The sequence below is a fragment of the Lithobates pipiens genome, unplaced genomic scaffold (genome assembly GCF_037356315.1).
Source record: "Lithobates pipiens isolate NorthernLeopardFrog02 unplaced genomic scaffold, aLitPip1_a1.2 Scaffold_11, whole genome shotgun sequence".
Lineage (NCBI taxonomy): Eukaryota > Metazoa > Chordata > Amphibia > Anura > Ranidae > Lithobates > Lithobates pipiens.
In genome coordinates this window covers 3,345,698-3,372,858 of record NW_027507696.1, presented here as the reverse complement: position 1 = coordinate 3,372,858, position 27,161 = coordinate 3,345,698, and the positions used below count along the sequence as shown (strand labels likewise).

At 43.6% G+C, this 27,161-nt stretch overlaps 1 protein-coding gene across 1 annotated transcript in view; it reads right to left on the bottom strand.

Annotated features, from left to right (window-relative positions):
* The window catches only part of DBH (dopamine beta-hydroxylase), a 107,843-nt gene extending 81,424 nt beyond the window's left edge, over positions 1 to 26,419 (bottom strand). The window contains exons 1-4 of the mRNA XM_077468191.1: positions 26,052 to 26,419; positions 9,691 to 9,837; positions 8,499 to 8,756; positions 6,113 to 6,289 (exon numbers count right to left, since the gene is read on the bottom strand). Coding sequence (XP_077324317.1) covers positions 6,113 to 6,289; positions 8,499 to 8,756; positions 9,691 to 9,837; positions 26,052 to 26,387 — 918 coding nt within the window. The 5' untranslated portion in view covers positions 26,388 to 26,419. The remainder of the gene's footprint in view (positions 1 to 6,112; positions 6,290 to 8,498; positions 8,757 to 9,690; positions 9,838 to 26,051) is intronic.
* Positions 26,420 to 27,161: the final 742 nt, after the last annotated feature.

Below are 27,161 nucleotides of genomic sequence, written 5' to 3'. Positions count from 1 at the left end.
TAGTGCAGCTGCTGCTTTTATATAGGCCATTTGGCACCAGCATCAATGGCTAACACACACGCGCATATGTGTTCGCATGTGCATGCTAATATGTTTGCACATGCTCATATGCGTTCGCTTATGCCCAGCAAGACGGGTACCTGTAGGAGCGCATCTGCGCATGTGTATCCATCTCTGCCTCAGAACTTCACCTATGCTTTGGCCAGTCTGTCCCTGACAGACTGGCCATTGAGGGATTACTTTGATACAGTTGGCTAGCTTAAACATGTATTGCAATATGTGTGCAATAAAAACCCATGTTTTTTTATTGCAAAGTTTGCTAGAAAGGGTATATATCAGTGTCCAGAGGGTTCATTTAAAATTTCTAGTGTTACCATGTGGTCACAACCCTTTAGCACCTGATGGATTCTATACATGTACAAGCTATTGGGATCTGAGCACAGGTATAATTATTATTGTTGCACTGCAGGTCAGTGGCCTGAACCTAGTGCCCAACAATTCACTACAGCCGCGATCAGTTTTAAATTACTTTTTTCCTTTAGAAATGTAATTTTGCTGCGGTACTGTTATAAACACAGGAAAACTGCGCCACATTACAGGCATACTATAGACAACCGCCAGGCACAATAATAAAAATATGGGGCAATTTAAGGAAACAGCGATCACAGGTCAATTAGTTTCAGTATAAATCATACAAATAGCAAACATAAGGAGAATACAAAGACATTGAATTTCAAAAGAGCCAACTTCCCTAAACTACAATCCTTGTTAGAAGATACTAAATGAGATAAACTCTTAGGAACAAAGACCATGGAGTAAAAATGGGTATGCTTTAAAAGCATATTAAATAAGGGTATTAGCCAGTGCATCCCAATGGGAAATACATTTAAAAGAGCTAATAAAAGCAAATAAAAGCAAAAGAGAAGGCCTTCAAAAAATACAAGGCTGAGGGATCATCGTCAGCATTCCAACTTTAGAAAGAATGCAACAAGAAATGTAAGGGTGCAATCAGGGCAGCTAAGATAGAACATGAGAGGCACATATCAGAGGAGAGTAAAGAAAAGTACATAAATAGTAAGAAAGGGAGGTCAGATCATATTGGTCCCTTAAAGAATGATGGAGGGAATCTGGTTACTAAGGATGGAGAGATTGCACAGGTATTGAATTTATTTTTCTCCTCAGTCTTCACTAAGGGAATTTAGGGGTGCTTCAGTAACCACAACGGCAATGTTTATCCTCATGACGTGTTGCAGAAAGCACCCTCATGGCTAACAGAGGACAGAATTTGAAATAGACTTGAAAAACTTAACATTAATAAGACACCAGAACCAGATGGCTTGCATCCGAGGGTCCTTAAGGAACTTAATCAAGTAATTGCCAGACCATTGTTCCTAATGTTTACGAACAGTCTACTGACTGGAATGGTACCAGGTGATTGGAGAAGAGCCAATGTAGAACCAACATTTAAAAAAGGGCCAGGATACAACCCTGGGAATTACAGACTAGTTAGCCTAACATCAGTTGTATGCAAGCTCTTGGACAGGGTGATAATGGACTATATACAAGAGTTTAGTAATGACAACGGTATCATTAACAGTAATCAGCATGGATTAATGAAGAATCATTCTTGCCAAACCTATCTATTATCTATCCATCATATTCTCATACAGCAACATATAACACAAGAAACAAACAAAACAATCGACTAAGCCACTAGCCCAATATGGATAGAGGGTTCAGTTCAGGATTAACTATGCTCAAATCTGGGATACCAGGATACAAATTAAAATGTTTAACTCAGGACTAAGTGAGTGGCCAGAGACTATGTTTTAACTAGAGTATGCTTAATCTCCACTTGCCATAGTGGCGTCCTCGAGCCAACATGCCCAAACTTTATTAAATTTATTGGGACAACCCCTGTTCGCATAAATGGCCCTATGCAGGGACAGACTGGCATTTATCAGTCCCTTCTAGAATTGGACAGAAGGAGGGGATGAATGCTTCCAATTCATTGTGATGGCTTTGCGAGCGTAAAACAGTAATAGGTTGATAAGTATTCTCCTGGCCATGGTCACTCACAGTTGCTCAACCAATCCTAACAAGCAATATCTTGGGTCGCATGGTATGTGAAGCTTGGTTACACTGTTAATCACTTGAAGGACCTATTGCCAGTATTGTTGTATTGCAGCTCCAAAAGATATGGAAAAATTCCCAAGGTTGGTGCTTACATCTCCAACACAGTGGGGAATGTGCCACAGACATCTTGTGGAGCCTGTGAAGCTCCACAATGCTATTCTCTTTGCAAAATTTTATATTGAACCATCTTATGCCTGGCTGAGAACAGGGGCAGAAGGGGAAATCCCAAATCTCCCTCCAGTCATCCTCATCCAGTTCCGGGATGTCCCCCACCCACTTCCTGTGGAGGGAGGACAGCTCAGGATTAGCAGCCACTAGTAGGTAGCTGTAAGAGTTGAGACGTGGGCTTCCCCAAGTCTTTCACTCAGAGGGTAGATTCCAGTTCTGAGTATGTCAGAATTACCAGTTGACCCAGAAATTGGCACCTGAAGGCATGAGGAATCTGGAGGTATCTAAAAAGTGCTTGTGCGGGTATATTAAATTTCGATTGCAGAGTATTGAAATACATCAACAACTCATTGTTAGTGATAATATGTTCTAGCTTCACAATTTGGTGTTTGGCCCAAGCCTGTGGGTCTGGGATGGTGTAGAAGTGCGGGAGATTGGGGTTCAACCACAATGGTGTGTGTGGAGAAAAAGAATTCTTCTGGGGCATCTGCAGGGCTTCACTCCTTTTCCACACTTGTATGGTGGTGCTCATGGAGGGAGTGAGGTAATGAGGGGTTTTCTTGCCCCTAAACAACAACCCCTGTAAGGCCTGCAGAGATTTGACTACGGCTGCCTCCAGCACTATAGCGGAATTGGTTAGGTCAAGTTGAAGCCACCAGTGGGCATTCACTAGCTGGGCAGCCAGGAACTACTTGTAGCAGTCAGGAAGAGCCAACCCCCCCTATCCTCAGGCCTAGTCAAGGTAGTATATTTGTATCTGGGTGGTTTTGATCCCCAGATAAAGGATGTGAAAAGTTGTTTAATGAAGTTAAAGCAGTGTTGTACTCAATTTTTCAAGTTGATATAATTTAATTCTCTTAGGACCATAGATGCTCAAATGACCTTTAAAAAAATAATAATGCTGTAATTACCTTTTAGCAGTAATTCGTTTCCTGACTTCCGGGCTCTGCTCCCGTGGGAGTAGGAGTGTTTATCGCCTTTCCCCGGCCTCGCAAACCCCCCTGGGAGCTTTGTTAGAGTCTTCCCAGGAATCAGTGGGGAACGGCGTCATGCTGAAATCTCATGAGATTTCGGAACCAAGACGCCGGTCACGTGACGAGGGTGTGTCCGAAAAAGCCATTTTAGAAGTGGGCAGGCAAGTATTTATTTGGTTACCATCACAACAGGGCGGGAACTTCCGACGACGCCGCCCGTTGTGATGGCAACCCGAAATCTTACGGGTCTGCTCGCTGGTGTCAATGAGCATGCGCAGGATCGATCGGTGAATGCTGGCAGCTCAGCATTCACCGCATCCCGGGAACTAAATGCTTGTGGGCTTCAAATGCCCACAAGCAAAATGGAAACAGCCGGGAGGAAATTTTATAACTTATATTTGCGCAAGAAATCGGCAAGCCGGGGAGAATAAAACTACAAGTAGTGAGTACTAGAATTACATGACAAACTAATTAATAACACAGGGAAAAAAAAAAAAAAAAAACGATAGGTCAGCGGAATCCCGCTTTAAAGAGTTTTTTGGAGAGCCACTGAGCAGAGTTCCTAAAAATATATGTGAATTTGGGGAGGACAGACATGTACTGGCCATTGGGACTACCGGGAGTTTCCCGGTGGGCCGATGGCTCAGTGGGCCACTCTGATGTAAGGGGGCTGGTGATGGGACACTCTGATGTAAGGGGGTGCTGATGGGACACTCTGATGTAAGGGGGTGCTGATGGGACACTCTGATGTAAGGGGGTGCTGATGGGACACTCTGATGTAAGGGGGTGCTGATGGGACACTCTGTTGTAAGGGGGCTGCTCATGGGACACTCTGATGTAAGGGGGTGCTGATGGGACACTCTGTTCTAAGGGGGCTGGTGATGGGACACTCAAAATGTAAGTGGGCCGGCCTGGATGAAGTCCAGGGCCAAATTTCTGTCCCAGTCCAGCTCTGGGGGAGGACCTTCATTTTTAGGAGGTTAATGCGTAATCCTGGAGACGTTGGCTAAAGGTATCCGAATCACAGTCGGAAACTGGACTGTGATTATTATACAATGTAGAGAAAAATTATTGAAAAGCCTCAAGGAGAAACTAATTTTGAATGGCATCCCAACACACCAAGGCAACGTACCTGTGTAGCTATAAAAAAGCTTCATGTGCACCAATTTTAGGTGTATTAGAACGCGCTAACTAAAAATTAAGGTATATTGTTTTTCTCTTCTAATAAACATTTTCATGTGCAATGTGGAATGTAACTCTACAATATCCCTTTGATTATGCAGCAATATGCTTATTTTTATTTTACTCATTAATTAATAAAAAATATTGAACAGAAAGTGTATTTAAAGTCAAAAGTTTTTCTTAGGCCACGTACACACGGGCGGATTGTCTGGCCAACTAAGTTCGTCAGACAATCCGAAAGACAGTCCGTTCAACTTTTGAATGAACGGACTTGACCACACACGATGAACAGACAGTCCGCTGAAAGCTTGCGCGATGACGTGTACGGCACGTACGACGGGACGAGAAATTCGACGTCCAATACACTGCAATGCAACCTTTGGCCGTGTAAATCCTTTCTGAGCATGCGCCAAACTTAGTCCGTCGAACTAGCCTACTCACGAGCGGATTGTCCGCTGAAACCAAGTTTGGACGGACAAAATTACGGAAATTCCGAAAGACTAAGGCCGCGTACACACGGGCGGACTGTCTGTCCAACTTAGTCCGTTGAACCGTGTTTAAGCGGACAATCCGCTCGTGTGTGGGCTTCAGCGGATTTTTTCAGCGGACAGTCTGACGGACTTTGTCTTTCGGAATTTCCGTAATACAGTCCGTTCAAACTTGGTTTCAGCGGACAATCCGCTCGTGGGCTAGTTCGACGGACTAAGTTTGGCGCATGCTCAGAAAGGATTTACACGGCGAAGGTTGCATTGCAGTGTATTGGACGTCGAATTTCTCGTCCCGTCGTACGTGCCGTACACGTCATCGCGCAAGTTTTCGGCGGACTGTCTGTTCATCGTGTGTGGTCAAGTCCGTTCATTCAAAAGTTGAACGGACTGTCTGTCGGATTGTCTGACGAACTTAGTTGGCCAGACAATCCGCCCGTGTGTACGCGGCCTTAGTCCGTCAGACTGTCCGCTGAAAAAATCCGCTGAAGCCCACACACGAGCGGATTGTCCGCTGAAACACGGTTCAACGGACTAAGTTGGACAGACAGTCCGCCCTTGTGTACGCGGCCTTAGAGTGTGATGGAGTGGGGAAAAAGGGTTACATTTTTATTACTGTCTGTGTCCCCACTGGGCAAATTAACCCTCTCAATCACCTCTGGGCACATTAACCACCAGAAGAGAAATCTTTCAACAGGAACACCTGGTCCAGTGACAGCTCTTATATGAGGGAATTTAATCTTAATTTGGAGAAGTTTCCACTCATGTACTTTTGTGTCACTGAAACAGGAAGTGAAGGGAAATCTCCTTAAAGTGGAAGTAAACTCTTCTATCGTTTTCAGCCAAGGAAGCTGCCATCTTGGCCTCTAATGATTCTTCAACTGCCATAATGCTGAACATGTGATCAGTTATAAAACCAGCCATTGGATGGTTTGAAAGTGTGGTTGAGAGCACAACCAATGTGAAAGTTAGCATTTCCGGCATGCCGGGAATGTAAGTGTTTTTTGAAACTGGGTTTACTCTCGCTTTAATAGAACAAAGACAGCAAATTACAGGGACCCTAACAATTCCCTACTCAAAAAAAGAAAGAAAACTAAATTGGCTGTAGATACACTTTAATACATTTTTACATAAATACACAACCTAATCAATGGATAAAACACTCACCTTTGCCCCCATTGCCCAGGCAGCTAGGACATGCCTGCAGTGGTTTAGCTTTTCTGGTTTCATCTTAGAGTCACAGGGCCCGCTGTAGTGGGGGATAGTGTCATAATCTTCAGAACACTGGAACACCTCAATGTGATGGACAATTGCCTCGTGTCCTTTTGTAATTGCTGGCTCATACTGCAAAAAAGATCACTTTTATTAAAGTCTCGTGGTCTCATGACAACAGAAGTTCAGTCTCAGATGCCCAATAGGCTTTTTCTGCCTGCACACCCCACCCCCTCTTCATTGGTCCCATCTGAAATCCTGTGTGTCAGTAAGGGTCTTGTGACCAATGTCTAGGCAAAAGTCATGTGACCAGACAGGAGCCAATACAGGACTTCCAGTTACTGTAGGTCAAAATAGTGATTTTTTAAAAATGTATGAACAGTTTATAAATATATATATATAGGAAGGTATGTGTGCTCATTACACATCTATCCTCACTAAGTAGTGCAACACGTGGATTTTTTTTTTATTGTTTCTCTTTTCTCGCTGCAAGTCTACCAGTCAGGTCTGACTAATTGAAAACAATGAATGTTTCATAGTTAGTAAGGTTGATTAAAGACACCAGTCCATCCAGTTCAACCTGAGTGAGTGTCTACAATTGTCCCTATCCCTGTACATTGCACACCCACATCAGTCCCTACCCTCAAAGAGCCCACAATCCGAGGTCCCCATTCATATACTAGGGCCAATTTAGGACAGAAGCCAATTAACCTACCTGCATGTCTTTGGATTGTGGGAGGAAACCTATGCAGGCACAGGGAGAACATGCAAACACCAGGCAGGTAGTGTCGTGGTTGGGATTTGAACCAGCGACCCTTCTTACTGCTAGGTGAGAGTGCTAACCACTACACCACTGTGCCGCTTTGAGAACAAAATTATCTCCTCAGTTGTTGTTGATCAGGGGTCTAAGTGACTGCAGTGAAACAAAGGTAGATTGTTGATGGAGAATTTAGAAAGCAGTACCCTGTTTCCGCTAAAATAAGACCTAGCGTGATTGTCGGTGTTGGCTGCAATATAAGCCCTACCACCCAAATAAGCCCTACTCTGTTTCCTCAAAAATAAGCCCTACCCTGAAAAGAAGACCTACAAGGACTTTAACTAGGGCTTATTTGGGGGTAGGGCTTTTATTGCAGCTATCACCGACAATCACACTAGGTCTTGTTTTAGGGGAAACAGGGTATATGCAGTGTGGGCACTGACAATACATTGTGACTTCCCTTTAAATCTTATAGTTAGAGCCTGTCTTTAGGCGTCTGACTGTAACAGCAATTTAATGGCTAATTAAAATTGATGGCGGAATTTCAGATTGGCCGCCTGACATCTGACAGGGACGTCTAACTGCCAGCAGGATTGGTGAATTGTTAGATGTGGGATTCACACCTTCAAGCTTTTTTAATTTCTTTAAAGAATTTCTCATGGCTCTGCGAGAACATGCGACAGGGAACTCACGTCTGCCACCTTCCATCCTGCTCCTGTAATTATCAGACTAATTAGAATTCCGAGTCAACTGGGCGCACACACCAAGTGCTGTCACTGTATTTTCCCCATGGCAAAGACTAATTTGAGATACCACGTCGAGGGGCGGCTTTACCGTGAATTGGCAAATTATCTGTAAGACAGCACAGAAATTATTGCTCTAGTAATCTGCCCGGCTGGCTTCATATCTACATGACATTTGTAGGACTTAAGCCCATACAAATGTATATCCATATCCTTCCACCCATGACAGGCGCCCCCCTCCAAACCCGATCCCCACCTTTAACAAACGACGGACAAGGTATGGAGTAAATGGTCATCCGGCCTTAATTTATTAACAAAAATATATACTTTAATAAAATACCATAAGTAACTTTAAATAACTGTAAACATTCCCAGCCTTTAAATGGGTCATGGGTACTGGCATAACAACATACTGGTCACTGCGAACGACTTCCAACTTTTTGACCTCTTGACCTCCAGACGGAATCCCCTGTCTCGGAGGCTATACCCAAACCATCGCAGTGACCTACCCCTTTTTAACCCTTCCAGGTTAACCCCTCGTAACCAGGAAGTACATTAACCACCCCCATCCCATGGATGGGTACAACAGTCTTTTCTACCTGTACCTCACATTTCCTACTCAAAAGCCCCAAGCACCGCCTGCATTCCACCTGCATAACCCCAACCTGACAGACCCCAATAGAACCAGGGAGGGTGGGTGGGAATCGCTTCCTCCTCCGCTCTCCGAGTGAAAGAATGGTAGCCTGTCTGGACTCACTGATTAAAAATGCTGCACGTTCTAGTGGCTGATATGTTAATACACTTAGGTTTCATTCTAAAGTAAAACATTGTTTTTTTTTACCATGACAATGTGATGTTTTGGGAAGTGTTGCGGTAATTCCGTGATGTAGCACCAGTAAGTTGTCTCCTTATCTGGAATGACAACATCTGGAGCAAGAACGTCCATTGTCAGGACGTCATCGGGGAGAGGAGGTGTGCGGATCTCTGGTTTCAGCAGCTGCACCCGCTGCAGCCCGCGGTGGAGGGTGGAGATATTGATGGCTGACAACGAATGGAAGGGTTTCTCCAGCACGGCATAAATAAGGTGTACCGTTCCATCCTGAGAAGGAAGATTACAAATAGTTAAGATCTGAAATTAGGACCTATGAAAGGATAATATAAGCACGTAAAGAGCACCCATCGCTTCACAGAGTGGAGACAGTTATTTTGTGGGTGAGATTTGACCTTTGTGCCTCACCCCAAACAGTTACAAAGCTGTATGACCAAGCAACGTATCAGCTGGTAACCAACAGCAGCAGAGCTTGTAGCAAATTCTTAGGATAGATGCTGCATAGTTTCCAATATTTTTATATAGTTCCTGGGTGACATTTTGCTGCAGAGATGGTAACACCAATAGCGCTGACCATGCACATTACAACATGCAATCAAGGATAATCTATTGTCCAGGCCCACATATTGCACATTAGGGGCCCGTCGAAACAATTTGGCTAATTTGCATCCAATCATGTAGGCTCTATATTACAATGATGCAAGCAGATCTAAAAAAAAGACTGCACAATGTGATTGCTTGGTGTATGGTCAGCTTCAGCTCATCACAAGTACTACTTGTTCCAAAAATCACCTATTCTGATTTTTTTTTTTCTGTCTGTGTACCATGAAGTAAATTTTCCTTCACTTCCTGCCCCAGAGATGTAACAGGAAGTAAATTAAAATATCCCAATGTGGTATTCCCCTCTTAGATAGTTGTCCCTGTAACAAGTGTCCCCATTGGAAGATTTCGCCTCATCTCTTATTCTAGGGACAACGCTTTGCCACTCTAATCAATACAAAAGTTTTACCTAGAGTTATACTTTAATTGTGATAAATTTTAATTAAAGTAGAGCAATGAATGGAATACTTTGTTAACTGTGGGAAACCCTTTTGACATTTCATGCAATCCCCCCCAGCTTGACAGGCAGAACTACCCCTTGAATTGTGGAACCATTTATGGTGCCCTGTAGGCTTTGTTTTTTGTTTTGTAATAAAAACAGTACCTCAATGAGGTAATCTTTGGGGTCACATGTTATGAAGGGTCTTTTGAAGACAAGGTAGAGCCCCTCTGGTGTCTGTCGGGCTGACAACAGCTGGTAGTCTTGGTGGGAGTCAATGTGCAGTTGTCCCTCTGCGTCACTCCAGGCATCCTGGGAATAAAATATGTGTTAAACAAATACAACCTATTTAATTGGACCAATAGCTAAATAATACAATCAATAATCTAGCTTGGATGGAGACAGAAATATTGGAACAACCATGGAAGGAGCAGGGAGTGAAACTGCAGGTAAGGCTACTTTCACACTGAGGCGCTGGGCGCGCTGGCGGTAAAGTGGCGCTATATTTAGCGGCGCTTTACCGTAGTTTTAGCTGCACTTTTCGGGCGCTAGCTGGGCAGTTTTAACCCCCGCTAGCGGCCGAAAAAGGGTTAAAACGGCCCGCAAAGCACCGCTGCAGCGGAGCTTTGCAGGCGGGTTTGGAGCGCTGCCCCATTGTTTTCAATGGGAAGGAGCGCTTTAGGAGCGGTAAATACACCGGTCCTACAGCGCTCCAAAGATGCAGCTTGCAGGACATTTTTCAGCGTCCTGCAAGCGCACCCGAGGGCTTTCACACTGGAGAGACAGCAGCGGCTGTTTGAGGCCGCTTTGCAGGCGCTATTTTTAGCACTCTAGCGCCTGCAAAACGCCTCAGTGTGAAAGGGGCCTTATAGAAGGGTTACAGATTTTTTCTTTTTTTTTGCCAGTGACCAGTATTCCTGTAGGCAGCAGTATAACCCTAAAAGTTTAAGACTTAAAGCGGTTTTAAACCTCAGGCATAAAAAATTTGAACAAAGCATATCCTTCTATACTGTGTACTTTCCTCAATTAAGAGCATTAAAGTGGTTGTAAACCCTTACAAACCCCTTTGACCTACAGATAAGCCTAGATTAAGGCTTACATGTAGGTCCAAGAAATATCTCCTAAACCTATACGGTTTAGGAGATACTTACCCGAAGACAGCCGTAGACAGCGGCGCGCAGGCGCACTGGGTAAGACGCAGATCGCGGCGATGTGCCGCAAGTGTCGGCTCCCGTGCGCATGCGCGGGAGTGACGTCATCGCTGCTCCGGCGAATCACAGCGCCGGAGCAGCGAGACCCACCAAGAAGATGGACGCTCGGAACTACAGGGGACAGCGGTGACTTCGCATAGTAGTCCATTATGCTTTACCTTTGCAGGGAATCAAAGAGGAAGTAAACCCATCAGGGTTTACTTCCTCTTTAAGTATAATTTATGTCTGCTGCTTTGTTTCTCTGCTATCAGCATGACTCATTTCTGACAAGTTTTCCTGACACCAAGAGAAAAATGGTGACAGGGGAGGGGGCTCCAGCTGATTGACAGCCTCAGCTCTGTTCCTGTGTGCTGTATGAAGGACTCCTCACTGAGCTCTATGGAGTGTAACTTCAACTCTACGCCCCATTTATTCTGAACTCTCAGACAAGCTTTATAATGTAGCGCTTTGAACAGTCGTAGAGAAGAAAGGACTGCAGACATACAGGTACAACTTATGTAAGAGGATTTGTTTCATCTCTGCGTATCACATGAGGCCAGTCACTTCACTGGGTATATGGAAAGGTTTACAGCCACTTTAACGTATCTCTCAATGAACAGAAAATAAATGGATTTGTTGCCAGATTTAGATTATTACCACTTTACAGTAATATTACTTCTCTCGCTTTATGAAGGAGGCAGACCTTCCACTTATCCACTTGTCCTCTATTTATAAATAGCTTTTCATTCATGGAAGCTAGAGTACAGCTTCTAAGAATGGATGAATAGGGGAGATGAGTGGAAAGGGTGAGCATAGTCAGCGCTCTTGATGAGTGCACATGACGGGTCCCTCGGCTCGTATTACCCCCACAACACCAGAAGACTGCAGCTTTGGGGTATAGGAAGGGAAAAGAAAACAGGATTTCAACCCTAAAACTTTAAATTAAATGCGTGTACTGTCCCTTTTAAGGCCTCGTGCACACCGGACCTTTTCACAGCTGCTGTTTTTGGCTTCAGGCATTTTTTTCCTGCAGCATGTTATCCTATGTGTCCATGCACACATAGGCTGTTATCAGTGTTTTTTGGCACGGGCATCTTCCTGCTGAAAAAAATTCCAGGACTAGTAGGTTTTGAGAGGAGTTTTTCAGCTGTAAAAACACTCTAATGCTGAAAAACGCTTTTTTTGTTTTTTTTTTAAGCACATGATTAGAGCCAGAGGTTCTAATTGGCTTCAAAAAAGGGTGGGCTTGGAGCGCAGAGCATTGTTCCCCCGAGCCCACCGACTTGTGTGACAATAGCAAATGAATATTCGCTATTGTCTTCCTGATTCTCTTCCCGGCCAATCATAAAGCAGGTCCTGAGACCTGAATGGCCAGGGAGTCTTAGGACTTCCTATTCAGCTAGGAGGAGAAGCAACGTCCCCGAGGCGAGGAGCAGCAGCCATACCATCTACCTTCTAAGGTAAGGAGGCCTTTCCGTCCGTCTCTCATGCGTGGGGGGGGGGGGGGGGGGGGGGTGATTGCTGACTTTCCGTCCATGTCTCCCGCTTGGAGGGGGGCGATAGATGGATGGGAAGGCGCCCCCCACAATATTGGGCACCAACCGCAACTGGTTTTACCTAAACTTTTAAGTATGATCAAGTGTCAGTATCTACCTCTTGGGCTGAGATACTGTATCCGGCTGGGTTCACACTGCTGCGATGCGGGAACGCTGCGAATCTACTGCGGGTTCCTGCATCGCATGCCTCCCGGCGGCAGTTCACACTGCCCTATGCGAACTGCTTGGAGTGTCAGTGAAAAGTTAATGACACCTCCAAATCAGTTTGCATATCGCATTGCGATCTGCAAACTCGGACAGGAATCGGATCGCATGGTGTGAACACCCATGCGATCCGATTCTGCTGCGGACCAAAAAAAGGGCCCTGTACGAGTTTGGGCCGGATGCGATGCGAATTCAGCCATACTATCTGTATGGCTGAAATCGCATCGCACAGAGATCGCATGTGATTTGCACTGCAATGTGGTGCAAATCACATCCGATCTCATACACTGCAGCAGTGTGAACCCAGCCTCAAAGATGATACAACCTTGTCAATCTGTCTAGTTCTTGGCTGTGTTCACAAGTGTCTGAGGCGGTTCAGCCTCTACTGCTTCCTTTCACCCCGTGACTTGCTCCAAAGTTATGATTTACAGCCTGAATGATCACTGGAGGAGAGGAGACTGAGGAAATGCTCAAGTACAATTGATTGATATAGTTACATAGTTAGTAAGGTTGAATAAAGACACCAGTCCATCCAGTTCAACCTGAGTGAGTGTCTACAATTGTCCCTATCCCTGTACATTGCATACTCACATCAGTCCCTACCCTCAAGGAGCCCACAATCCAAGGTCCCCATTCATATACTAGGGCCAATTTTGGACAGAAGCCAATTAACCTACCTGCATGTCTTTGGATTGTGGGAGGAAACCCACCCAGGCACAGGGAGAACATGCAAACTCCAAGTAGGTCATGGTTGGGATTCAAACCAGCGACCTTTCTTACTGCTAGGTGAGAGTGCTAACCACTACACCACTGTGCTGCACTATGATGGAGCTTTTATGAAAAATGATACTGTTGCTATATATTGATACATTTTAGGATTTTTTTTCATACAGTCTTCATACAGAGTTTATTTTAAATATGCCATGATGGAACTGTGAGGCAACACAATTTCTAAGGACAATACTGTAAATAAGCAACTTTACCAGCAGAGTAGTTTTTTTTTAAATTCAATATCATGGACATCTTTGTGTATGAAAAAAATTCACAAGTTTATGATACAATGCAGTCCAGCATATGATGCTGATTCCCACATCCTACTCATTAATGTACCTGCCATATTGTTCTGGCACCTGTCCGCCCACTTGGCCCTCACTATTACGTAATTCTAGAATGCTCTAAGTTACTTACAGATTCCGTTTTTAGAAAAAGTTTTTGAAAATTTAGGATTATGGTTCTGCAGGGCTGACAGTGAAATAATAATAAAATAAAAATAGATATGAAAATAGGCCAGCCTATTCAGCTAGGAAAAAAAGAGAAGTAAAGAGATTAAATAAGCATTACTGGGACCCATTTATCGGTTGTCTTATTCATTAGGGAGCAACCAATTCAAATCCATCCTGAACTAGTCTGAATTCTGACTGGTTGCTACGGGTAATATAATAACTGAATGGTCTCAGTCTGTGCTGCCCATATCAATCAACCAGCATATCAGTTTCATTTTCCTTCTGGGGCTATTTGAGAGCATGAAAGGAAAACCTGATTGGTTGGTATGGGCAGCACAGAGGGTCAGTCACTAAAAAGAAGGCCCAGCACCAATTCATACATTATTGGTGCGTCGGAAAATCATTAATTGAACGTGAGAACCGGCGCACGTTTAAGCAAAAATAGTGATAATAAATACCCGCATATCTAAACTGCAACTGTCGCTATGGTAAATGCGGTTTTCTCGTTGATAATAGCGCATTTGCCCAATACAATTGGTTAAAGAGGAAGTAAAGGCAAACATTTTTTTTTTTTTTTTTTTAAAACACACCCTGTAAGACAAAGGCATAATGAGCTAGTATGCATAGCATACTAGCTCATTATGAATAGCTTACCTGAGAACGAATCCCCCGAAGTGGTCCTCCGTCTTCCTCTTCGCCACTGCCATGTATTCCGGAGTGACTTCCGGGTCTCGCTGCTCCGGCACTGTGATTCGCCGGAGCCGTGATGACATCACTCCCGCGCATGCGCACGGGAGCCGACACTCTCGGCATATTGCCACGATCTGCGGCCTGCCCAGTGCGCCTGTGCGCCGCTGTCTACGGAGCATGCGCCGTAGACAGCGGTGGCTGTCTTCGGGTAAATATCTCCTAAACCGTGTAGGTTTAGGAGATATTTCTTGGACCTACAGGTAAGCCTTAATCTAGGCTTACCTGTAGGTCAAAGTTGGTTGTAAGGGTTTACAACCACTTTAATTTCATCTAATCGGGTGTGTCTTGTTAGGCAGTTAGCAGGTGGGCTCAGTTAATTAACCCTTTTGATGCTAATCTCATTCCTATTATGTCGAATATATCAAACTTCTTGATGTCCGCACTATAGCCGAATGACGGCCACAGCACGGACCTGAATTTCTGGGAGGCCGTCATATGATGGCCTCCCCTGTCCGCGCTTCCTGCGCACGCCCTACAGGGTGCGCGTGGGGTGCGCTGTGATCACTGAGACTTGGGTGATCACCGTTCCCGGCCCCTTACCATGTCATCAGCTGTCAGCCAATGACAGTTGATCACATGATCAAAACAAAAGCTCGGTGCTCGTATTTTTTTTCCTCCTCACACTGACAGCAGAGAAAAAAAAAAGCCGATCACGGCTCATCTGAAAGGGACATCGGTCCCGAAGAGGAAGAGGCAATTATGCCTAATCTATGCCACCTGCCATTGCCACCTGACAGTTCCCACAAGTGCCACCTATCAATGCCTACAAGTGCCACCTATCAATGCCCACCAGTGGTGCCAATCAGTGCCACCTAGAAGTGCTGCCTTTTAACAAATAAAAAAATAAAAACTGCAGAGGTGATCAAATACCACCAAAAGAAAGCTCTATTTTTTGGGGGAAAAAAATTAATCAAATTTTCATTTGGGTACAGTGTAGCATGACCACGCAACTGTCATTGAAATTGCATCAGCGCTGAAAGATGAAAATTGGTCTGGATAGGAGGGGGGTTTAAGTGCCCAGTAAGCAAGTGGTTAAAATGTGTTTTTTTTTCTTTTTTTTACCCAAATCTATCTAAAAAACATTTTTTACCCAAATCTAAACCCAATAAAGTAATATTTTCAGATGTTGATCTTTAAAGGTGGCCATACACTGTGTAAGGATTAAGGTATATGTTGAAACAAAATGGTTGACCTTATGTCTTACTAATTACTTGTATTTCTCTCTGAAAAATAAGGATTCATCATCTTTTGTCACGTACTCATCAAGAAGAGGCCGCATCAGCCCTAAAAAGCAGTCTACGCCCAGAAGATTGTCTTATCAGCTGATAACACCCGGAGAATTGTCTTTACTTTGAAAATGTTTTTTTTTTTACATTTGCTGATGTTTGCCCTTTTCTGTCTATAAAAGATGTAATAAAGAAGCCTCAGAGCCACAGTCAGTCAGAGACAGTCAGAGTTAACGACGGACTTCTGAGCAGAAATACTGAATAATATCTCCGTGTCTCTTTGCTTGGATAAGAACTCTAACTAACAATTGGGAAACGGTAACATAACCTGACAAATAGGTGACTTGTTGAGGTCACACCTAACATTTCTGGCGCCGCGAATAGGGACTCGCTGAAGACACTACAAGAGGCGAACGAACATAAGGACGGAACGAAATGGTCGGGCACATCAAAGAACCACAGACAAATCCTGCGCAGGTAAGAAAAGCTTTATTTTCTTATAAACTCTGTGCTTCTTAGATTTGTGCCCACCTGATCTGTCTGAATTGTTCTTCAGGTAAACACCAACCTCTGTAGTAAGTGGGTCTTGAACTTAATATTTTGGCTTATGTTACCGTTGTTTCTTGTCTGTCTACTTGTCATCTGTCTGTTGTGAATGAGATAAGCCCTGTTTGTATGGTGTGAATTGAAACATATATCATCCCAATGGGTAACGGAATGCGCCCTTAACTCGTAAGAGTACTTTGGGGGTCCGACACTTAAGTTTGATATACGCTTTTTGATTCATGAGCCTAAAAACGGGTTGAAAGTATAAGTCCTGACTGCCTCAATAAAGCAGGAATAAGAAACGAATGCTGAGAGATTCCATGGTAATGGGACGGAAATAAGGTCTCCACAAAGTCCCGGAGACCTAGTCATATGTGTTTGGCCACCAAAAGGGAATGCTTGTATATGTTGTAGCCGTCAGTCTGGTCATAATATTTGTCAGTTGGCTAGCATATAAGGTAATTCGATTTCAGAAATCTCATATAGGAGAGGGTTTTTAGTATTTTGGCACCCTAGGAGGAGAAGGCAACGAGACACTTAGTAAGTGATCCAAACGCCACCTAGGCAGGACTGTCAAAATGGGCCAGACACATGGTAAACCCCAGGAGGAATCTCAGAAATGTTATGCTGTTAAAGACATAATTACAATGTTGTATGGGAAGGATAAGGCACAGGGCACAAATAGGATTCTCAAGAAATTGGGGATGGATGGAGAAAATGGATTAAGTGTAGAAGGTTGGGAAGAAATAAAGAAAGACAGACAGGGAGAGATATTGCAGAACGGATGGGTATCACAAATACAATGTTTAATTAAGGTTTCCAACAGGGCTAAAGAGGAGGGATGGGAGTATTGTCAGGAAAAGGGTGGATGGGATATGAAGGTCCGACGCAAAAGTCTTCCTTCTGCTCCCGGCGATAGGGTAAATACGGGAGATACTCCACCTCCTTATAACACTACCACACCAGGTAATGAAAGACCAAAACTTTATCCTTCCTTAAGAGGAAGAGGATGGGTATGCCGAGTATGCGGTATCCAGAACACAGACTGGGCACAGGAATGTGTACATTGCGGCGCTCAAAGACCAGAGCCCGTAGCTCCAGTCCATAGTCGGACTAGGGTAATACAAGTAAATAATCCAAATGCGGGTCAAGCAGGACAGCCACCTACAGTGACCCGACAAGTCGTTCTGAGGACATGGACACCTTGGTCGGCTGACACTCTTATGGCATTAATACAGAATGCTCCTGATCCCGTAGCAAAACCTGCCGCATTCTGTAGATTCGTGACACAATTACTAGACACACATGAAGCAACTTGGCAAGATGGGGAAGATATATGTAGACATAAAATGACACTAACGATGTTTAATCAATTTATGAATGAAATTGCTCCACATAGACCACAAGGGGATCCAGCGGCAGATCCGCCAGGAGTACACCCTCGTCATATAGACTCTAGACCCCTGTTTATTGCTCAGTTACGAGAATTTTGCCAAGGGAAACAGCAGGAAAGGGGTTCGACAGCGCCCATAAAACAGGCCCCAGGTCAGACTGTTACAGAATTTTACCTCAACATGGAAAGCATGATGGCTGACGAAGGTCTAGATTTAGCCTTACCCGTCACCATTAGGGCTTTCAATCGACAGTTTATGGAAGGACTAGTACCCCAAATAGGTGACAAACTGAAGGCATGTACTCCCGAATGGAGAGCCATACGGGACAGAGGAACATTGTTGCAGAAAGCACAAGGCATAGAGGCTGATTTAGCAGAAACTAAACCCAGAAGGACACCGGGAGTTAACACTGTTGCCCGGGTCAATGAAGGAGGGAATTCCTCCCGTAAACCTCTTACCTGTTATTACTGCAACAAGGTGGGACATATAAAAAGAGACTGTAGGAAAAGGATAAAAGACGAACAGGAAGGAAACACGGACAGAGACACGAGGGACTACAGACAGAGGCGTACCAATGATAGGGACGATCCGACCGCATGACTTGCCCCAGTCCTAGCTGAATCAGAGAACAAAATGCTCCACATGTTGATGAAGGTGGAAGGTAAACATATTCCTTGTTTGGTTGACACAGGAGCGTCACGCAGTCTGTTGTCTGATTCAGTAGTCCCTCCACACATGACGTCCCGTGACACCATACCCATAAGTGGTTATGACGGTCTTTTGTCCGATGCCCCACTGACTGACTAAACCTTTAAAAGTAAAAATAGAGAATGGCTACCGCCTGACACTTGTGTATTGTTGCAATATGTAGATGACCTATTGTTATGTTGTCCGGATAACGATACTTGTTTAAAAGCCACTCTATCATTGTTACAATTCCTGGCTGAAAAAGGGTGCAAGGTGAATAGAACTAAGTTACAGGTATGTCAGAAAAAGGTTCTCTTTTTGGGCCACTGTATATCCCAGGGTACTCGACATCTCACTGAAGACCGAGTCCAGGCCATAAGACAAATGAATATCCCACGCAATTTTAAGCAACTTCGTATGTTTCTGGGAATGGTATCATATTGTAGACAATGGATACCACATGCCAGTTCTCTGATGCAGCCATTATATGATTGCTTGAAAATAGTACCCTATGTACTCACAGAAGCAGGTCATGAATCTTTTAGCACCTTAAAAAGGTTACTAATTTCGGCACCTGCGATCGGGATCCCTGATTATACCAAAACATTTCATTTGTACATTGCTGAAATCACGGGACACGCAACAGGGGTGTTGACACAACAACACATCAAACAAAGGCCGGTAGCATACTTCTCGGCGGCTCTCGATCCTGTCTCTAGAGGATCACCGTCCTGTGTACGAGCAGTTGCAGCAGTGTCAATTATCATTGACAAATCCTCAGAAATTGTCTTAGACAATCCTGTAGTGGTACATACCACACATGACATACACGCCATCTTATCACAGGTCCAACCAAAACACATATCAATGGCAAGGCAGCTGCGTCTACAATGCACTTTGCTCCTACCCCCCAATGTTACCTTTCAGCGATGCACTTCTTTTAACTTAGCACAGCTTTTACCATTACAGACAGATTTGACAGGGGGGAGTAATGATGATAATGGTGTAGACACAGCACAAGATACTCAGGATTCTGACACACTTTCGTTTCAGGACATAACATCTGATGAACACGATTGTTTCCAACTTATGGAACAAGAAACCACGGGGTTCCCACATGTCACAGACATACCCATTACAAATGCAGAACACACACTGTACATAGATGGTAGTAGATTTGCCGATGACAAAGGTAAATATCACACAGGTTATGCTGTGGTAACGGACACACAGGTAATTGAGGCAAAGTCATTACCAGCACACATGTCGGCACAAGAAGCGGAACTAACCGCTCTAGAGAAAGCCCTAGAACACTTAGAGGGACAAGAAGGGAACATTTACACTGATTCCGCATACGCCTACGGTGTTGCACATGATTATGGCCACATATGGAAAGCTAGAGGTTACCTTACAGCAGCAGGCACACCTGTTAAACATGGTGAAGGAATCAAAAGAGTCCTGAACAATCTTCAAAAGGTTATAAGAGTAGCCATCATGAAGATAGCGGCACACACGAGCGCAAAAACAACTGAGGCAAAAGGAAACGCATTTGCAGATTTAACTGCAAAGAAGGCAGCTCTAGGGGAAGTAAGCCCTGAGACCTTAGCCACGGTACAGGTGAGTATGCCCGAAACCACATGGCAGCAGCTAATGGAACTACAGGAACAAGCAGGGGCTATTGAGAAGGACCGTTGGGTTAAGGAGGGAGCTGCACCAGGCCTTGACAATGTATGGAGAGAAGGAGACAAAATATGTCTACCCGGTTCTCTATACCCAGCAATGGCAGCGGCTGTTCACTTACCCACTCATGTCAGCTCCAATTCTATGTATAGGATTGTAAGCCAAGGATGGCTAGCCCCTGGATTCAGTAGTACTGCAAGGAACTACTGTGCTGCATGCCAAATCTGTCTGATTAATAACCCAGGACAGAGAGTAAAAACCCCACGTAAACATCAGGTCCGGGCCCAATATCCCTTTCAGAGACTGCAGATTGACTACATACAAATGCCTAAGAGCGGCCCCTTTGAATTTGTTCTCGTGTGCATCTGCCTATTTTCAGGCTGGCCGAAAGTTATCTTGTGAAATCAGCTACGGCAAAAGCCACCGCCAAGAAACTGATTACTGATACCTAGGTTTGGTCTCCCAGAAACAATAGAATCAGATAGGGGGACACATTTCACGGGAGAAATAATGCAAAATGTGATGGCAATGTTAGGGGTTCAACAAAGTTTTCATACTCCTTACCACCCACAGAGTTCAGGATCAGTAGAAAGAGTAAATGGTACAATCAAGCTGAAAATACAAAAAGCTATGCAGGAGTTGAACAAACCATGGCCTGAGTGCCTAGCTTTAGCTTTGTTCTCTATTAGGTACACCCCAACAGGAAAAACAGGGTTATCCCCATATGAAATACTGTTTGGAAGTGCACCTAGATTAGGTTTATATTTTCCTCAAAGTATGCAATTACAATGTGATAGTTTAACTACGTATGTAATACAGTTGCAACAGCGTCTGACTAAAATCCACAAGAGTGTGTATTCTTCTCTTCCAGACCCTAATTCTGTCACAGGTACACACGATCTACAACCAGGAGACTATGTGTATGTAAAGAAACATACCAGAAAGACACTGGAACCAAGGTTTGAAGGTCCTTTCCAGGTGCTATTGATTACAGCAACCTCAGTGAAATTGGAAGGGAAACCTACCTGGATCCACGCTTCTCATTGTAAAAAGGAGCAAGTTGGCAAATGACAACATGTATCTTTTTATTGTTTCAGTAATTCTGGCTAATAGTTTGGTTACCTCACAGAATAAAATATACAAGGATGAAGGATTTTCTAAAAAAATGTTATTACTGAAGTTTAAATATGCTTATGCCCAGAAGTCAGGATATGAGAAATGTTGGATTTGTAGCAAATTACACCCCAGCACAGCAAGTATACCACTGATGGCAGTTCCTATAAACTATACTGACCTTGCTAACAGTAGCATTAACAATTAGAATTACATGAATTAGCAATTGAAAGTATGAGTGCAGCACTGACAGGACTCTGTGAAACTACTGAGGACTATGAGTGCTGTACTTGGATACATAACACCAGCATTGAGGTACCTGATTATTATGACATCATTGCACAACACCGTACGGAAGTAAAGAATTTACAAGAGAAGGCCCGAAATATTGGTCGCGACTGGGATCCGTTTGGTGGAACTTTTAGTTTCTCAGGGTTATTCTCTTGGGTTAAGAAGGCAGCAATGACGATTTTAGTGGTGCTCTTATTCGTATTTTTCTTTTATGTATGCTTTAAACTGCTCATGTGCTTTTGCAAGAAAGCCAAGGTAAATGATGCGGAAAAGATGGAACTTTTGTGAAGATAGGTAGATTTAGTTTCTTGACATCACCCATCTGTCAGAAAAGCCAGTCTTCCTGAATTTTAGATGTTGGTACTGTCCAGGGGGATGGGTGTATACCCCTCTGACAACTCGCGGTCAGGGAGAGTACTCTGGATATAGGCTGACTAGAACTTGTTCAGGTGGACCCAGGGCAAGAGGGAGGGGTGATGTCAAAGGGGGAAATGTAAGGATTAAGGTATATGTTGAAACAAAATGGTTGACCTTATGTCTTACTAATTACTTGTATTTCTCTCTGAAAAATAAGGATTCATCATCTTTTGTCACGTACTCATCAAGAAGAGGCCGCATCAGCCCTAAAAAGCAGTCTACGCCCAGAAGATTGTCTTATCAGCTGATAACACCCGGAGAATTGTCTTTACTTTGAAAATGTTGTTTTTTTTACATTTGCTGATGTTTGCCCTTTTCTGTCTATAAAAGATGTAATAAAGAAGCCTCAGAGCCACAGTCAGTCAGAGACAGTCAGAGTTAACGACGGACTTCTGAGCAGAAATACTGAATAATATCTCCGTGTCTCTTTGCTTGGATAAGAACTCTAACTAACAATTGGGAAACGGTAACATAACCTGACAAATAGGTGACTTGTTGAGGTCACACCTAACAACTGCAATCAGTTAGATCTTAAATAAATTAGAATTTAGTGCAAGAGCCTGTTTGGTTTCCTATAATCGGAATTAATTGTTCAAGTGTGTCTTCCTATTACTTATTTTGCCTAAATATCAAGTTGTACAGAGATTGGCCAATCAGATTGCATAGTGCATGACCATCTTAAGTGCAATATTTGGAATGAAGATGTGCCATGACCCACTTGTATGTCCCAAATGATATTTTTTGGGCATTATACAAGGCACATGAGAACACACCTTTTTTCAAGCCTGTGCTTTGTTTTTCATACATCACAGATTAGGGACAGTGCTGAAAACATTTTTTATACCTCCAGAATTAGGAGTGGCATCTACCCAACTTTTCTCTGCTGGTGGACACAAGCACCTACATCTATATCAATCTATCTCTCTATATATTGTGGTAGTGTGGTACCCCACCAGTGTATGTACCCAGCATTTTAAACCAGGTGGGTTGAGGGGCTCCAGGGAGCTTGCAACGTTAGGAGGAAACTGACTTTTCAGTTTCCTCATTATTTACTAAAATCTGTTTTGGGATCTGGAGCCCGGGGATTTCGTAGTGATCTGGGTGGGATGAAATCCCTAGTCCTGGGTCCAGATTTTGGGATTCACCAGCACACTGACTGGTCAGGTGCATGGGCGTACCAAGCGGGGGGCGTTCCGCCCCAGGTGCCACACATTGAGGGGGGTGTAAGTGGCTGGGTGGCATTGCTATGGGGAACCTTTTTGGCCTAAAAGCAAAATGCTATATGTGGCGGAAAACAAACACTGCACATCACACTGAACACATCATCCCCATCGTGAAACACGGTGGCAGGGACAGGGAAGCTGGTCAGAGTAGATGAGAAGATGGATGGAGCCAAATACAGGGCAATCTTAGAAAAAAAAACTGTTAGAGTGTGCAAAAGACTTGACTGGGGTGGAGGTTCACCTTCCAGCAGGACAACGACTCTAAACATACAGCCAGAGCTACAATACAATGGTTTACATCAAAGCATATTCATGTGTTAGAATGGCCCAGTCAAAATCCAGACCTAAATCCAATCGAGAATCTGTGGCAAATCGTAAAATTTACTGTTCACAGACGCTCTCCGCTCAAGCTGAGAGCTTGAGCTATTTTGCAAAGAAGAATGGGAAAAAATGTCGCTCGCTAGATGTGCAAAGCTGGTAGAGACATTCCCAAAAAGACTTGCAGTTGTAATTGCAGTAAAAGGTAATTCTACAAAGTATTGACTGTAGAGACATTCCCAAAAAGACTTGCAAACCATTTATCATTTTCCTTTCACATCACAATTACGTAGCACTTTGTGTTGGTCTATCACATGAAATCCCAATAAAATACATTTACATTTTTGGTTGTAACATGACAAAATGTGGACAATTCAAGGGGTATGAATACTTTTTCAAGGCATTGTAGCTTACAATTTTATAGTGAAAATATACTCACTTTTGATTTGGTAAACATCCATCATTTTTTTTCCATTATTTCATATTTTTGTGATGAAGAAAAGCATTTCAATATACAAAGCACTACCTTGTATGCGATTATCCTATAGCGTTCATATACATTTGTATGAAAAGGAGTATAGATGAATAGCACTTTAGACAAAAATGATATTTTAAAAGTCTAAAATAAACACAATTTTCCACAGCTGAATACTCAGTAAAATCATTATGTAATAAAAGCTTAAAACCGACTTAAGCTGTTCCATAACAAATTCTACAGCAGCCGCATTCTGCGGCATGAGTGACAGATTCACAAGCAAACGTTCTCTAATTTTTGTGGACAGTGCAGTGTATATGCTTGGACTTGTGGTCCCATAGCACCTGTGCAGAGCCGCATAGGAGTTAATGTATGGAAAAACTGCATAAGGAATATTCTATTATATAAGGGAGCACTCTACTAGACCTACTTCACAGCAATGTTTTACATTTAATACTTTTTAGCAGGATTAAAAGAGACACACAAGGGCAATGTTTAAGGATATGCTCTATTGACACTCTAAGCCCTTGTACACACGGTCGGGCATTCCGACGGAATATGTCCGATCGGACCGTGTTGTCGGATAATCCGACTGTGTGTGGGCTCCATCGGACTGTTTCCGATCGGAATATCCGACGGACAAAGTTTTAGAGCTGGGCTATAAAACTTTCCGACAACATGATCCGATCGGACTTTGTCCGATCATTTGTAGAGAATTCCGATCGGACAAAATGCCACGCATGCTCAGATCAAATTCCTAGACCAAAGCTATTGGCTACTAGCCTGAACGTAGTCCCGTCGTAACAAAATAACGTCATCACGTTACGTACGATCGGATTTTCCGACAACTTTGTCCGACCGTGTGTATGCAACACAAGTTTCGGACAAAATCCGTCGGACAAAATCCGACGGATTTTGTTGTCGGAATGTCCGACCGTGTGTACGGGGGCTTAGAGAAATTTAAAAGCAAACCAGTCACTGAAAGTACCCCTGCCTACTAGAGCTGCTTGATTAATCGTTATAAAATCGCGATCTCGATTCTCTCCTCTGACGATCTCTCCCACTGAAAATAGGCGATTCTTTCATATAAACAAGTGGAGAGATTATTTGCTCACTCAGCTGTCAAAATAAAGCATCCGGGGCAATCTGCCAAATTTAGAACTTGCTTGAAACATTGTAACTAACTTCTTAGATCAAAGGCATAGAACTTCTTGTGTAAACAAATAATCTGGGCAGTCTGCCAAGCTTTCAACCACTGTGTAAATGCAGGAAGTTTAACCACTTAAAGTCTAAATCTTTTTCTGACACTTCTTTCTTAAAGAGGAGCTGCACCTAAAAAAAAAATATTAAAAGCCAGCAGCTACTAATATTGCAGCTGCTGACTTTTAATAAATTGACACTTACCTGTCCCAGGTTCCAGCGATGTCGGCGGCAGATGACGAGCGATCGCTCGTCTCGCTGCTGCCACCGCCGCCATCCTCTGTCAGGGAATCGGGAAGTGAAGCATGACGGCTTCACTGCCCAATTCCCTACTGCGCATGCGCGAGTCGCGCTGCGCGTCTCTTATGGTCACCCGCTGTGTCTCTGGGAAATGTGTGTTTCCCAGAACACAACGGGGGGGGGGGGCGGGCGTCTGTGGCGGTCTGACCGGAAGTGGGTGCAGTTACCTGGATTATCCAGGTAACTGCACCCCCCTCCCCCCTGAAAGGTGCCGATTGTGGCACCGGAGGGGGGGAGGGATCAGATTAGCGGAACTTCCCCTTTAGGGTGAAGAACCGCTTTAAGTTAAAATCAATATGTTTTGCTAGAAAATTACTTGGAACACCCAAACATTAATAAATAAATAAATAAATTATATATATATATATATATATATATATATATATATATATATATATATATATATATATATAAGATATATAATTTTAGCAGAGACCCTAGGGAATAAAATGGCAATTGCTGCAATATTTTATGTCACACTGTGTTTGCCCAGCAGTCTTTCAAATGCAATTGTTTGGGAAAAAATACACTTCAATAAAAAAAAACAAAAAAAAAAAAACAGTAAAGTTAGCAATTTTTTTTGTTTTAATGTGAAAGATGATGTTACGCCATGAGAATCGTGAGAGAATCGTGATCTATCTTCTAAGCAAAAAAATAGTGATTCTCATTTTAGCCAGAATCGTGCAGCTCTACTGCCTACAGAACACATAAAAGATAATAAACAGTTACTTACACCAAAGAAGGAGCTCAGTCCGTCACTCCATAAAACTGCCATATCGGCTCCTTCAAACTCCCCCCGGTCGGACATCCCAAAAATAATTCCATATTTCAGGTCCTTAATAAGGATCTGGAAATGCACTACTTTTTCTGAGTAGCTGACATTCCAAAAAAGACGGAGCGACCCTTGAGGATCCAGGGGGACGCTGTAGGGAAAGGAGCTGTCCACGGGGGCTGTTCCATGGAGGGAGACCATGAGAAGCGCTAAAAAAAGGCCAATCATGGTGAAATAGATGGGGACAACCTTTCTGATCCGCAGGTGAGACGGGCAGGAGAGCTTCCTGGTCGCCATCAGTTAGGATACAGAGGCAGACCATAGAAGAGTGACTTTTTATACCTCAGTGAATCTGTGCTGCTGTGGTCAGCATAGTTCTGTAATCACATTTGGCTTGATCACAAATCTCATTCTGCATTTGGGCCCTCGGGTCATGCAGGCCTCATTGGCTGCCGCGCGCTGATAGGCCTTAATTGCCTTGGCAGGTTTAAAGTGACTTTTACAGGCTGTGACGTCTCTAAAAGATAGCTGCTGACAAAATTTACTTCCTCACCTGTGATAGAAGGCTTTAGTTTAATGTCGGCCTGCAGATGAGCGTTGTCTAGTTTGACCATTTTCATCTGAATCTGGTGTCAAACACATGTCCAAAGCTCCGGTGTCCCTCATTTGGAGGGACTGTTCCTCTTTTTGAAACAAATCCCCCCTTGTCCCTCATTCATTACTCCTCAAATGTCCTCTCTTTTGGTGTACAGATCTAAATACACACATGTACTATTTAATTGCCACAGTTTGTATTCCTTTAAAATTTCCAGACATTCTGCAAATTACTTTATTTGTTATTTTTAAATGTTAACACAAAGGAAAGTAGTGTTAAAGAAAACCCTAGTAGGAATAAAGCCGGCCATACACACATAGATGTTTCTCATTTAGACTGTGGGCTGAAGAAAAAAAAAATCTAAGCCCTTGTACACACGGTCGGAGATTCCGTTGGAATGTGTCCGATCGGAGCGTTTTGTCGGATATTCCGACTGTGTGTGGTCTGCATCGGACTGTTTCCTTCGGAATATCCGT